This window comes from Malania oleifera, chromosome 9, assembly GCF_029873635.1.
Source record: "Malania oleifera isolate guangnan ecotype guangnan chromosome 9, ASM2987363v1, whole genome shotgun sequence".
In the NCBI taxonomy this organism is placed as follows: Eukaryota; Viridiplantae; Streptophyta; class Magnoliopsida; order Santalales; family Ximeniaceae; genus Malania; species Malania oleifera.
In genome coordinates this window covers 78,481,426-78,495,659 of record NC_080425.1, presented here as the reverse complement: position 1 = coordinate 78,495,659, position 14,234 = coordinate 78,481,426, and the positions used below count along the sequence as shown (strand labels likewise).

The 14,234-nt window shown below is 36.0% G+C and overlaps 1 protein-coding gene across 3 annotated transcripts; it reads right to left on the bottom strand.

Annotated features, from left to right (window-relative positions):
* Positions 1–990: 990 nt before the first annotated feature.
* Positions 991–12,843, bottom strand: LOC131164126 (lysophospholipid acyltransferase 1). Of its 3 annotated transcripts, none has more exons than XM_058121103.1 (9): positions 12,436–12,843; positions 11,480–11,535; positions 8,526–8,746; positions 7,986–8,400; positions 5,042–5,127; positions 3,468–3,531; positions 3,249–3,367; positions 2,997–3,138; positions 991–1,360 (listed from the first exon to the last, which is right to left on the bottom strand). In XM_058121103.1, exons 1-8 carry the CDS (start codon positions 12,732–12,734, stop codon positions 2,998–3,000), a joined length of 1,401 nt encoding a protein of 466 aa, XP_057977086.1. In that variant the 5' UTR covers positions 12,735–12,843; the 3' UTR covers positions 991–1,360; position 2,997. The 3 variants fall into 3 exon arrangements, with proteins under 3 accessions (XP_057977086.1, XP_057977085.1, XP_057977084.1); XM_058121102.1 differs by having other exon boundaries at positions 991–1,352; positions 12,436–12,825; XM_058121101.1 differs by lacking the exon at positions 991–1,360 and having other exon boundaries at positions 2,842–3,138; positions 12,436–12,825.
* Between the last annotated feature and the right edge of the window lie 1,391 nt (positions 12,844–14,234).

The window sequence follows — 14,234 nt, the reverse complement described above, 5'->3', positions numbered from 1 at the left end:
ATCTGCATCTTCCAGAAACTGAAATTATTGTCGTTGAACATTTTGATTTTTAAGCTCTTTTCGTTTGACATCTTGATTCGCTGATCTAGAGATAGAATTAGCTCAAATGGATAGCACGGTTAGATCCGGAACGGTCGAAAACCTTGAAAATGGTTCAAATTGTTCGAAAAACGGCCCAAAATGACTCCGAAAAGTCCGATCAAAGATCAAGTCAAACTTGGTCAACGATGTTGACGTGGCACTATGGGGCCCACCTATTAACGTGGCAGCGCTGACGTGGTAGATGGTGTGGCAGTGACGCAGCGGCTGACGTGGCGCTGACTCAGCGCATCGCTGTCTCACTGACATGGATGGGCCGGAGATCCGAGATAGGTACGGACCGGGTCTAGAGCGAGTGTCGAATTGGTCCGGGTTTGGAGCGGGTCGCCGGGTCGGGTCAAAGTGGCTGGGCAAGGAAGACGCGTGGCGCGCATGGGTGGAAGGTGACCGGCGCGTGACGAGGCAAACTACTCCGGCGAAGCGCATGTTGGCGCGTGTACTTCCGTCTGAACTCCTTTTGAGCTTCGGCTTGCACTGTTAGCTTCGTCTCGACAAGGTGAACGTGATGGTGACCTCAAAATTTAATTTCGAGTCACTATAAAGTGCTCTAATTTCGGTGAACAACTCCAATTTGACATTTCTGCTCCAATCGCGTTCTGATACTACTTGTTATGACCGGAGAAGCCCATGGGTGGGCTTGATACACATGGGTGAACGTCAACCTGACCTAAAAGCTTAAGTCTATTGGATCTTGAGTTCAACCATATATATAAGTATCAATTATCCACTCTAATTTTTTAATGTGAAACAAACTCCTGAGGATCCTACAGCCCTCAGCCGACATTTAAAAGCCACACTTACACACGCGTAACATGCATCACTGCCTTTATTTTTGCAACATTGAGATAAATTCGCCTGTCCCCACCATCAATATATCTCCTCACTATAGTATGTCTTTCCTCGTGTGTTTCTCATTAAAATATAACCAATGAGTTTCACAGCAATGCAGGAAAACCTATCTGTCGATGCAGAAAAATAGAAACAATATTCCTCAGTTGAAATCTCAAAATGCCATTAATTTAAATAAGGAAAATACCCAGACTATCCTAGATATTACAATGCTATTCAATTTGATTTCCTGGGAAAATTTCAATCCTGTCAGCATTTATCTTCGCTGGCTGGTGGTGTTTGATGGATGCTTGAGTTGCAGTAATACTATCAATCCTTGACCAGGTATCATATTATAAAATTAGACTTTCTTTTTGTTCAAATGTCGAGCCGAAAACCTTTATCTTCATTCGAAGCTGCGGGTCCTACTTTCCTGCATTGGTTAAGCTCAATAAAAGGGAAAGCAACAGCAAAGACCAAGAAAACAACAGCAAAATAAATGCTGTGCAAAGACCAAGAAAACAACAGCAAAGAAACGCAATCACATGACAACTGTGAAAAAAAAAAAATACACTGATCAGTTCTCTACATGTAAAGGTCTTGAAATATGTTTTTCCATAAATAACCAATGGAGTCCCATTCAAAATCCAGCTCATAACATTATAGCTAAAATCATCCACAGAATAATTAAGTTGATAGACTCGTAGCAGTACAAAAAAATTTATTTTTTTAACAAAATAAGTTCTAGGCCCTAGTCCCTACCCTACAGAGATGAGACACACACACAAACACAGCCATCCACTCATTATTACATTCTCAAAAGCAATAAAAGGAAGGTTGTCATCTTCTATTCAAGAAAATGGGAATGATCGATAACCCAGCAAAGGCTTCAAAGAATCAAAAGTAATTTCTCTCCTGCACATGTATCTGATGACAAAACTCTTGCGTGTTTCACCTTTTTATGTACCTTGTTAAACTTTTCCTATAATTGAAGAAGTGATCAATTTACATTAGTTTTATGAATATAATCTCTAATACTATGAGGTGTACTGATTATATAAAAATAGTATAGGAAGATTCAAAATTTAAATTAGTCATCATTGATTACTGCCGGCACACTAACCACACGTGCAGCTGAAGTCTGACGCATGCTCCCCATTGCCACCCAAGCAGTGCCCATCTCTTATATCTTATGCTAACATTTACCCTAACAATTTCACGAGTTGGGACACCATTTTGGCCTTCTATCATACCATCCAGATGGAAATCAGATTGTTAAAAGGCAAACCAGAAGAAAAACATGAAATGAACTGGTAGGACCCTCCTAGAAATACGCAAAAAGGGAGAAACAATATTTGTACAATAGACGTGCAGTAAACTGCTTTCAATTCTTTCCTATCCAGTTTGCATTGAGATGTTACCTTAATTAACTTTTTTTTTTTCCCATCTTTTATTTAATGTTGAACTTCTTCACAATTTCATTTTGTTTTTTCATCTTTTATTCAATGTCAACTTCTCTCCCTATTTCATTTGAAAATACATATGAAAAATCATCATTTAACAAGCCTTCAGTCTTCTTTCAGTAATCCAACTTTTTCACAAAGCAAGCAGGCGAGCATAGGCCCCCACATATTCCCCGTGGATGGGAGCATCTTGGCCTCAGTGATGTGAATTGAACCTCACTGGATTTAATCCCTCAATTCTTTCAGTGTCACGCCCCCAACTGGCACAAGATTTTACAACTAGTAGCTAATGCTGATTACTACTTATTTATTTTTCTTTTTGTTAATTATTAAACATAAACGTCTGAAGTTTTCTCAACTCAAGTTGTTTCAGGAAAACATACAATGTTCCTGTCCACAGCTTTTCCTACAAGAGGCCCAAATTAATCTAGTTAACTGTAGTAAAGCAATGTAAAGGCTAAAAAATTGAATTTAAGAGTTTGATGGGCTGAACAGTATCAGTAGAACAGAGTAACAATATAGCAAGGAACAGAGTAAGAAACTGTAGAAACCAGTGCTGTACTATTTCACTAATCCAACAATCCAAAGTGATGCAGATGGTTCTACCTCAATGTTCTTTCCGAGCTTTAGATCTAACAGGCTTTGCTGGTTTGATTATGTTCCCAAGGAGAATCAATACTATGGGAAGAATGGTTGCAGCATAATAAATACTCCTGTATGCAGCTAACGTTTCATGCATGCTTAGAACCTGCACCACACAAATACAATACAAAAGCATCAAAAGCATAAAATTTTAAGATTGTAGCATCCACATAAAGTTGTTTTTATTTATTAAATATGAATAGAAAAATGACTCACCATGAAACCAACAGCTGAGCTGTTCAGAACAAAAATGGTGTAAGTGAAGTTCGCAAACACCAGTATCTTCTTAATAAGAGCCAAATTTGGAGGAATAGCTAGCTGCCATCTGTAAAGGACTGTTCACAAACAAACAAAAAGTGACGTGCAGTCGATGAAAATGCTTCCCCATCTAAAATAAGCACAACCAGGGGGGAGAGAGACAGAACTGATTGATACCTCTTGAACCTGCAATCATCAATGCTGACTGAACAAAGAATATGATGTACCCAGGATATAATCCCTGCCATTTGATGAGATAAACAAAAGTTAATTTTGTGCAGATTCTAGACTTAAAAAGGAAAAAATTTTACAAGTTTAATACATATCCAATCCATATAGAAAAAGGAACTTGAAAAATAAAAGAACTTGGTTTTATATGTGGGAATCAAAGATTCAGATGCTTATAGCCTTGCAAGTACATGTGAGGTAAGAGTGACAAGATTAGAGTACTCGTCTCTGAGAGCAAAAAACAGTGAAAAAACATAATATGAGCTTCAGAAATCAAAATTTTCAAGGAGAATCTTCAGTGAGTAATAAACTGGGAAAAAATAACTGAGACAGCATATTAAATTTCAATGGTGGAACAGAGTCCCCATATTGATTCCAACAGTTCAAATGCAGCATTCTAAATGATGATTTTTTTGGTTTGAAAAGGAACTTTATTATTTGCTTAAACATGAATTCCAAGAATAAGAATACATAATCACATGGTTAATAATCACAATTGTAATATAGGTAATAGAGTGGATAGATTTTTTAAATTAAAGCATCTGCTAGATTTCCAATTTATACTTTTTAAGAACCTGATGTAAACTATACACTCAACAATGGGGGTTTGCAAACAATAGGAACACAACGGTGCATTTCTTACAAGAGACCAAAACAAGAATTTATTAAGAAATTTCATGGAAATATGCAAACATGCAGAGGTCGATTTGAAAACCACACCTCCATAATGGCTGGCATTGCACTGACCAAGAAACAAAATTTTAAATGCATAAATAAAAATATCCTAAAAAGGATTTTATAGCAGTCAGAGGGATGTGCAAAAAGGAGGATTAGAATATTATTCCGGGTAATTGCAGCAATCCTTTGATAGCAGCTTGATGATAACTTTGTGTGCCTATGACCAGATATCTCAAATTCTCAACAAAAATAGACAGGTCTGTTGCATGAAAAATCCATTATAAAAATATTACCCACCCAATTAGTTAGATTATGGGAGGAGATGTTACACCTCCATTTGCAGTAAACATTTATATATTTAAATACACAAATGTCCTTAAGTACACATCTTATTTGGACATACATGTAGCTGCTGGAATCATCTAAATGCCAAATCACTTTACATGATGACATGGCTGACTTGTTTGAGTACTTGTGTTTCTCTTCCATATTCCATTATAAATGAAATTTCTCAGTGGTATGTCAACCCTCAATACTGCACTCACTTTGAAAAATTGATAAAAACACAGGAATGTAAAGAGCAGCCCGGTGCACAAAGCACCCGTGTGTGCGGGTTCCGGGGAAGGGGCCAATGGCAAAGAAGTAATTTCTCCAACTCTCTCTCTCCAAACACTTTTTGGCTACATGCATCATGTCATACCCAATATAAGTATTTTGCACAATATAAAATGTACATGTATCGTTGATTTCAACTAGCAAGGAATAAAATATAAATCAGGCTATTTACTAACCATTAGATGATATAAGCAGTTTCCAGATCACAAAAAATGCTGAAGTATACTCACATGCCAAACAGCACTGACAGTTTGTGTTGCCAACAACTGAAAGAAACCCGGTCTCTTTCCCTTCTGAATGAGCTGTTCATAAACATCTACAAAAATACAAACCAAACTTTCTTAATGATTGCCAATCCTTGCTGCCATTAAATTGCAACAAACCGAATGAAAGTGTAAAACCCATGTGAATCAACCACTCAAACAAGAGTTGCCCAGTTCTCTACAGATTGACAAAAGAATTAACTCAAGCACACTGCCCTCACATCTATATTGTGACTTTGATAACCCAATAAAAAAGGAAGCTCAATCAGGTTCCACATACTAGTCAAACTCACTTAAAACCGAATCACATCCACACCCATAAATTTATTTAGGGAAAAAGGCACCGACTCCCCAAGTTTTGGTGAAAAGACACAATCTCCCTAAGATTTCAAAAATCCCATGTACCTCCTTGGGGTTTGGAAAAAAGATGCAAACCACCCTTGCAGCTACAAAAATTCCCCAAACTTCCCAAAAATTTGATTTTCGGGACACTTTTACCCCTCCTTGACTTGTCTTTTTGCTAAATATCAGGAGAAGTCACATATTTATGCCAAACTTTAGGGCAGGTCTGGGAGGTCCCTATTTTGATTATGACAAATCACAGTATCTCATCTGTGTGCTTTGAATACTTGAGCTGGTTTATGTTTTAGTTAGCACAGATGATGATGCAATGTGGAAGCCGTAAGAGCACCTGAACAAGCATACCCCGGCGTATTCCATGGAGTTGCAAAGGAGTAGCGCATAAAAATCGATTTGTGTTTCAAGTTTTATAATATTTTTACATTTATCATTCGAGTCTGTAATAATTATCTATCGGTCTGTAATAATTAAAGCATGGTAAGAACTATAAGCTCAAGACCATAGGAAACCACAGGACCTTAGGAATCACGCTGGATATTTTCGGTCGGCTCTCAAAGGCCTTAGATTGACCATAGGACTCACAATATTGCATGAAAAAGTCCCTCATAATCTTAGAATTAATTATCATGTGAATAGAGATAACTTCATAAGAATAGGGCCGAAATGCACAAAGTTGCCATGTTCGGTCGACCAAACCCCAACACTCTGAGCACTTTGGTCGACCAAACCTTCCTGAGGTCAATGGTTTGACCCTTCGGTTGACCGACCTCAAAATAGGCAGCAACGCCCTGGTCGACCGAACTGACACGTGTGGTGATCCCAACGCCATGGCCGATCGAACTAATAGTAGAAAAGTGGCCTAATTGACGAAACACCCAAGCTCGGTGAACTGAACTCAATCTAGTAGACCGAACCTCGGAGATTCTGAAATCGTCTCAAGCCCGGTCGACCGAACCTACAGTTCAAAAATGTCTCGGTCGATCGAATCTGGCAATTGGGTCGACTGAACCTCAAGCACAGTCGATCGAACCTCTCGGCTTGCTCTATTTTTAACTGCAATAACACGGGGTTATTTAAGTTAAATTGGGTTAAGACAATTTTAATAATTCTCACTATATCCCAACGGTCAAAATTTTGAGGGTGTCTATATATATGAACTCATTTGCAAAAGTTAAGACAAGAATAGGAGTTTGATTAACGAAAATATCCTCTGAATTTTTTAGAGCTTTTTCTTCATATACTAAGTCAAATACTCATCCTTTTACTATTTCCTTGCAAAATCTTTTTGAGTAAGTATATCTTGAGAGATCCTACAAAGCTATAGCTCTTATTGTTTTGATTGTGTGATTGCTTTTCGATTGAGAGTTTAGCCCAAAGTTTTTCCCCCCGATTTAATCAATAAATCTATTGTGTGGGGAAAGCTTGGTAGCTTGAGACTTGAGAGTCTTAGCTTTTGTATTGCAAGACTCTTAAGCTTGTATTGTGGTTTGTGAAGCAAAATATTTTTTACAAGCTTATACTCAAATATCTCTTGTGCATAACATTTTTAAAAATCATTTTTGAGATATTTGATCATTATATTTGGATATCTTTGAAACCCTATTAAGGCATATTGATATATTGTTTCGAAGATAGTTTGAAAATACACTCTTGCACTTGATTGCCTATTGACATTAGATTGAGTGTGATTACACTTCTTTGGCACTGAGCTTATAGTTCATATCTGTGTGCTATGCATTTATTGATATCGGTACATATCTGCTTATTAGAGAAACATTTAAATTGTATGCAATTTCATATTAATTATTGTATTCTAGGCGTGGGCCTAAAAAGGGAGACTTGCCTTAGTAAAAGTCCTGGATTGGCTTTGATCCGGTTAGGAAAGTTAAGTGCACCATCCTAGTAAGGTGCAGTTGTAAGTTGAGGTCAGCCCCGTTAATTGACCTGATTGTAAACAGTGCCGCTCCACCTGTTAGTGAACCGTAGTGAAAACCCTCTTACTTGTGAGCTCGAGGCAGAGACGTAGGCAGTATTGGTCGAACCTCGATAACATATCGTGTGTGCCCTGTTTTATATTTTCGCAATTTATATTCCTGCATAGGTATGTTATTGTGTGAATATTGCGCATGATTTAATTTTTGCATCTTTCATTTATCTGCGCATTTGGGTTTATGAGTATATAGACAGATCCTAAGTTGAGTATTACTACTGCTGATTTGGATATACCAAGGAATAAATTTTAAATACTCAATTCACACCCCATCTTGGGAATACACCAATTCCAACACAAACCCTAGGGAAGGTCTGGGAGGTCCGCATGTTTTTGCCAAACCTCAAGGGAGGCTCATGGAATTTTTAAAATCTCAAGAGAGGTCTACATCTTCCGCTAAATCTAAGGGGAGACTATGTCTTTTGCTCTTTTTTTAATATGTGAATGGAAAATCCAAAATTTCTAGTTCCAATTCAATATCAACTCAAAATTACTTGCAACTGAAAAATCTAAACAAAATCTAGAAATAGAAGCAGCAACATCAGATGAGTAAAAACTTACAATAACGCAGCCAGGTGCTGACTTGTATGTTCCACACAAGTGGCAGCTTAACCGCACTCGTTGCCAACTCAACACCCAAAATGTCAACATTTTTAGCACGGTCCCATCGTGGTTTTGGCGGAGATGAATCTGTCCAACCACTGAAACCCAACCCAGAAATTATAATGGAAGCTTCTGAGATTGACCAAATAAAATAGTATTTCCACCGTGCTGTGAAGCCAACCATGTACTGGTAACCCCAACATTTCCAGAAACCCCATTCTTGGTATACTGGATCAGTAAACCGGGACAATGGGAAATACGGCACCAGATACAAATACAAGGCCATGCAAAAACCAGCTTGGATAAGAGCTCGAAAGGTTGCTCCATAAGGTGATGGTGATGGTGATGGCTCCTTGTCTGAAGGGGTCGAAATCTGTAAAACATTTTAAAAAAGAAGAAGAAAATAAGAATGGAAAAAAAAAAAAAAGGGGGGGGTGGGGGTTTGAGCATTACTAACATTTAACAAAATAAAACACAACAAAAGTATGGCAAACCCACCCATTTCCCCTCTGTCCACTCAAGATAGTCCTTCATTTCATAAACAGGCCCAGCAAAGTGACTTCCGCAGCAGAGGCAGTAACCAAAGTACTCAATTAAAGACGGCAACTTGAGCAATCGATTTTTCTTTTGCGCCTCACGCAAGCCTTCCTCCTTCAATAATCCATCATTGTAATTTATTGCACATGAAATGACTTTGAGAGTCAACACCATTAAGGCACCTATATATTAGAAAAACATAAGTACGAGCAAATACAAAATATATGGCAAATGGACAACGAGTTCCGGAATAGGTTCAGATGCATGTGCATGCATGCAGTTGCCAAAAAAATTAAAAATGAAAAAACTAGATACTCGTAGGAATTTATCAAACAACTTAGTTTTTTTGAATGGTAAAGTCATGCTCCTCACGACCCTAAGAGTTTCATCACATTGCAGCAGACTACGAAATCTAACACTTAATTGAATTAGGGAACATTTGTTGGATCTAAATGGCCACTAAACAAAGGTTACATCTGAACGGGTTTCATTAAATAAATGAACCGGTCATACATCAAGGCATTTGGTGGCAACTTTTAATTTCCAAAAATTGGTCTGCAGACATGGGAGCATGGGAACAAATCTGATTCAGTAAGTGAGAAAATACAGAGGTCTCTTTTCCATTTTTACCCCTAATAAAAAATGAAAATGACAAAAAACTTAACACCATTAAAATTAAAATAATAAAATTTATTTTAGTGAACAAAAGATTGTATTAATTTTATTTCTAACTACTGTTAAATAAATATATGACAAGAAAAAGTTAAATATTAAACTAAAACATTAACTTATGTAACACAACCTCCAACTTTACCAAGTAGTCATGGTCTTGACACTTGAGAGGGTTAAAATTGAAAAACAACACATATTTAGATATTAGATACCAAAAAATAAATATAGTTCAGTATTCAGATTCAATGAACTGGATTCCACTGCTTACACTTAATTTTATCAAATGTTCCCTAGATCTACTTTGCACAACAAGCTTCGTGTTTTTTAGTCAATATTGATTGCAATAAGAACATATAATTACACATTTACATATAATTCACCTCTCTCTTAGACACAGCCACATCAATGACGAGAAAATATAGAAAATGACTATAAACACACACTTGCATGCAAGCAAATACTCACTCCAACAAGATACTCACATCAATCGATCCTCTATAGAACAAAGCCATATCTGACTCGACAAAATATAGAGAATGAATAGATATGCACATGCACTCAACACACACACAATCTTCTTTCCAACACAATATTTTCTGTGGCAGAGACATTGACATAATTTATGGTGAACAATGTTTTATAAAACATAGTAGCATGGTTGTTCCGGTTGCAGTTTGGACCATATGACCATACCTGCTTTACCAAACCAATCCTGATCCTACATAGAATTGCAAATTGATAGGATTTGACTAGAATCATAGTAGGGTCATGGTAGGATGTAAGATCCTACAATACATTATATTTTCAAATTTTTACCAAATCACTTGTATAGGCTTGATTCTTTTTCCTGTATAATTGTACGCGGAATGGACAAGTTAGGAAGTGATTTGATTTATGTACTATTCACAAAATTATGGACTCAAAAATTAGTTTTTAGACTGATGTTCATTAAGCAGTTCAAACTTCACTCAGATATTCAGGTTGAGGATATAAACACATATTCAATAAACTAATGCATTTAGTGGTAAAATGATGATGGTGATGGTGATTTTAGTGATGGACTTAATGAAGTCACCCATCATGATCTTAGTGATATTAATGAACCAAATAGTGGCTCCATTGCTCAAATGTTAACTCAAATGTTAAACAATGAGCTAGCTTGATATTTCGGATTTTGTTATTATTTCGCTTTTGTTTTAATAGTGGAGATATACATTTAAGATATACATGCATTGTGCAGAGTACATGCAACTATGCAAGTATAAAATTAGAGTTACAAATACATTTAAAACTAATTATCTGTGCTCATATTCATATTTTCAACAAATAAAATATTGGAATTTGGAACTAAAACTTTAAAAAATGAAAGCTAAAACTCCATGAAAACATTGGTGGATAGAACACTATGAGCATATGGCAGAATAAATAATGCTGAGGTAAGCATTCCTTGCTACAGGTAATTACATCAGCTTGATAGTTTTAAGATTTCATCTATACGCAACAATTTTTTATCATGCACAATCTTCTGTAGGCACAATCAGTACTCTTTTAACAAGTTTTTCTTTTAAAAAGAAAAAGAAAAAAGAAAGATTAGTGAAAATAAAGGTCGAGCAAACAGCTTACATGACTCAGAAAAAAGACAAGCATCCTCTTTAGCAAAGTCCAGTATCTTCCTATGCTCCCAAGCCCAATTACTTGACTTTATATCCAGTCCATCCACTCTAATGTAACTCAGACATTGGAGAATGACACCAAAGCATTACCCGTCCAGTGTTTTCAAATGATATTTCGTATAAACAAATACTGAATTTGATCATTCAAATGCTACTTTATGAATAACACTAATTAAATTTAACATAAGTTTTCAAAAAGAATTGCAAGCGCAAAGCATTTTTCTTGTCATTTTCCCCTTATTCATCAAAATTTCAAAATCATTAAAGCATATAAGCTTTAGCAGCCACTTAAATTAAGCACTATTCCCAAAGGGAACAAACATCACTGACTTTTAACCGTAAACACAGAATATAATGCAAGAAAAAGGGCATCCCCGGGCCATAAAGGCTTCCCGCTTTGTGAGGGTTAGGGGAGAGTCGTCACAATGTACGCAGCCTTACCCCTACTTTTGTTCAGAGAGGTTGTTTTCTTGGACTCGAACCCATGAATATAATGCAAGAATAAAGCATAAATGTTGCTTCTTAAAAGAAAAAAAAAAAGATGAAAGCCAAAGCCTAAGTAGTGCTTACCAGTAGCATCAATACCTCCTTCCTTCCATGCATCCCCACTCATATAGTATACATGGCTACAAACATTTTTAAAATAAAAAATATGAAAAGAAAAAAACAGTTAGAGAGTCTCAAAATAATCTTATTTTAAAAATCTCAAAATTTTTAGTATAGATTTCAATTGCTTGCTAAAGAAAATAGAAAATGTCTGCATGTTTTTTTACCCGTTACAAAGAATAAATTAATGAGGATGAAACGAACAGAACAAACAGCATCACAATTATACATTCATTAGCAAGGTATAATCAATAGGCCAGCACAATGAAAATAAACATTGCACAATCGCTGAACACCAATTAAGATAAAAGATTTTTTTAGAGAGCAGAAACTCAAGCGGGTTCTGTGGCATAGAAGGGTAGAACTTAGGGGTTGAGATGGATAAGGAGCGAGGGAAGGAAGAATTACAACAAAAAACACAGTTGGATGACTGAGAAGCTAAAAAAAAATAGCACAATTAAGGACAAACGACGAAGATAGAGAAACTAGGGCATGCCCAATTTAAGGCAATGGCACGCCAGAAAAGACAGATGTAGCAACCTGAGAGAAAAACTTCACTTTATGATTTAACAACAGTTAGAGCCACAACAATTCAAATGGCCGAACACAAGCAAGAACAGGGATTTAAAGTACTCCACTTTTCCACTCATTATTCATGATAACAAACCTTGCAATGAAGGAATCAGATCATTCTCTATAAAATTTTTAAAAAATAAATTAATTAAAGCAAAAGTTATATTCTTACCAATTAAATCCAAAGGATTTACCTTAAATCTAAGCACAGATGCGCCCAACCAAATAATTAACACCACAATTCGATCGAAGTCCCGCGTCAATAAACAAGAAAATCAACAAAATCCAGTAGAGCATACAGAGGAGGGCGGGATCGAAAACACACGCACACAACAACAAACACGTACCAGCCAATGAGGTACCCAAATCCGATGAGGAACGTAATGATGCCGCATCGACGTCGGTAGAGGACCATAGAAGCGTAGCCGAGCAGCATGGGGACCAGGAAATGGAGATTGGAAGAGGCCCCGAAGGAAAGGTAGGAAAGGAGAGCGCCGGAGGCGGCGGAGAAGATGTGGCGGGGGAGTACGCCAGGGACGAGGCGGCGGAGGAAGGCAACGGGAACGGTGGCCAGGAAGCACGCGAGGAAGCGGAAGACGGCAGAGGTGACGCCGAGCGCGGCGGCCATGGCGTCGGTATCCACCATGGCTGGCGGTGACCTGTATGAACCGTAACTAACTGCTCCGACCTGATCTTCGAAATTGGACTTTATACGGCGCAGCCGCTGGCGTGGGCGACAAAATGTAAACCAAGCCGTTCCCAGTGAAATTACTATAATGTCCTCCCGTTTCATAGCTTGACCGTAAGCTAAAAATTAGATTTGACCTTTCCACGCGCGCCGAGAGCGCGTTAAATTATTTTTTTTTATTGCTATTTTCTTTATCCATACGCGAGAGATTTTGTTTTTCCCGTGTCTAGGTATTATTTATTGCCAAGTGCGGGGAGAGAGTGCTTTCTTATTAGTTTACTTTTCTTAATTAATAATTTATTTTCCTTCAATTAGAATTTATCTAAATGATTTATGATTATAGTTCATCCTCCTCTGCGTGACATCAATAAATATTTTTTAAAGGTTCTAAAAATTAATATTTATTCTGTATTTTCATAAATATTGAATTTTTAGGTCAGCATTAATTATTTTGGTAAAAATTTTAAGTGCATTTATTGTTGAAAAGTTAAAATATTATTATCAAAATAATCAGTGTCTAAATTCACACATTTACAGTAAGTTATTTAGAAATATTATAACAATATTATTATATAATTTCTTAAAATACTATTTGGTTTCTCAACACAGCTATTTTCAAAAAATAAAATATTTTAAAATGAAAATATGATAAAATTTATAGAGATATAAATACATAATATAAAAAAATTCATTTCTGCAAAGTTACAAAGTACCATAAAATTACAACACACATTTTCTTTGTAACATATCAAAATTTTACATCAATAAATTTTTTTTCCCGGTCCATTGAGGGTCCACATGATAAGTACAGAACAGAACATAATGCATCTCCCATATTCATACCTCTTAATTAATTTTGACATCTGTCATAATTTAAATCAGGCCTTCTACGCCACATAGAATGCATGAACTCTAATCTTGATGTCTCCTATAATACATGTATCATTATTGTTTCATCTTTAAAAATTGACATATTTTCAACCACACGTAACCTAAATTTATTTAATTAAAAAGTAATGGCCACAATGTCTTATTTGGGTAAAAAAAAAAATTCAACTTTATTCATTCTAGAAATAAAGAGTCAAACAAAATTAAAATGGTTGTCAAAACAAGTTAATAAGTATGATTGATAGATATAATGTACGATAATTGTTTGCTTTCACTTTTTAATAACTATACAAATGCACTTAGTGACAAAGTCTACTTTGTGTCACTTTTAATTGAAACAAGTAATGAATGTGTGTTTTAAAATTTTTGATTGGTTTTCACATTTACTCTTTTTTAGATAAAATGAATTGAGAAAATAATGAGAAGTCACGAATATTTTCAAAATTTTAAAAATTAAAACATGTTAATTTTTATGAAATGCTTATAAAAATATTATAATTAAAAAATTACTTGTATTGTCACGCATGTTTTGTAAAGAATAACAGAAAAAAAAATATATGATGATCAAAA